The 1,157-nt window shown below is 47.6% G+C and overlaps 1 protein-coding gene across 1 annotated transcript; it reads right to left on the minus strand.

Annotated features, from left to right (window-relative positions):
* LOC113782533 lies at nt 1-810 on the minus strand. The gene is made up of 2 exons (XM_027328421.1): nt 676-810; nt 1-519 (listed from the first exon to the last, which is right to left on the minus strand). The coding sequence occupies exons 1-2, from the start codon at nt 808-810 to the stop codon at nt 1-3; spliced, it is 654 nt and encodes a 217-aa protein (XP_027184222.1).
* Nucleotides 811-1,157: the final 347 nt, after the last annotated feature.

Genomic DNA, 1,157 nt, shown 5'->3' on the forward strand with positions numbered 1-1,157 from the left:
CTATTTCTTTGGAACGAGGATGACTGGAACTGCACATGGGCTCATGCTCTCTCGAGCCCAACGTTTCTCTAAGAGATCGTCCACTTGTCTCTGGATCTCCTTAATCTCTTCCGGACCCATTTTGTAGGTTGGTCTATTTGGCAATGGTGCTCCAGGCACGAAATCGATCTGGTGCTCGATCCCTCGAAATGGTGGTAGACCACTGGAAATCTCATCTGAAAAAACGTCATCAAATTCCTGTAATAAAGAGGGGATTTCAGGAGGTAAGTCATTGAGTGCTGCAAGAGAAAGTAAAATCACCTCTTTGCAATATAATACACAGACAACTTGCTTGGACAAAAGTAATTTGCGAACTTTCCTGTTCTTTGCAAGCAAGTTAGGGCGTTTGTCCAATCGACCAAATGTACCAGGGTTTGATGTCCTCTCGACCGGTGCTCTAACGATTGCCTGAGAATTGGGTGACTTTTTAGCCACCTCTCGTTCATGCTCCTGTTGCAAACGCAGCTGGTCTTCATGCACCTGTTAAGGGGTGAGAGGAACAAGCGTCATCTTCTTGTTGTGGTGCAAGAAGGAATACTTGTTGGTAAAACCATCATGAGTAGTCTTCTTGTCATATTGCCATGGCCGTCCCAACAAAATGTGAGAAGCTTGCATGGGAACGATGTTGCAAAGGACCTCATCCTCATACTTCCCAATCTGGAAAGGCACCACCACTTGCTTGGTGACTTTGATATCGCCACTCTCACTGAGCCATTGCCAGCGGTATGGACTAGGGTGCCTCAACGTGGGCAAGGAAAGATGATCCACCATAAGAGTACTTGTCACATTGGTACAACTACCCGCGTCAATGATGAGACTACATACTCTTCCTTTGACGTGACATCGCGTGTAGAAGATGTTGTCACGTTAGGCCTCATCCACCTTCTTGACTAGGGTTGCAAGAGCCCGACGGGCTACTAGAGCAACACCCACTTGCTCAGTAGTGGCCTCAACCTCTACCTCGGAATCTTCACTATCTTCAGTCAATGGAGGTATCTCGGCGAACTCGTTCTCGTTGTCAGATACGACATCTCCGCTCGGTAGGACCATCATGGTACGCCGATTGGGACATTGGGAGGCGATGTGCCCAAATCTTTGGCATTTGAAGCACTTGTCAC

This window comes from Coffea eugenioides, chromosome 9 (assembly GCF_003713205.1).
Source record: "Coffea eugenioides isolate CCC68of chromosome 9, Ceug_1.0, whole genome shotgun sequence".
Taxonomy (NCBI): Eukaryota; Viridiplantae; Streptophyta; class Magnoliopsida; order Gentianales; family Rubiaceae; genus Coffea; species Coffea eugenioides.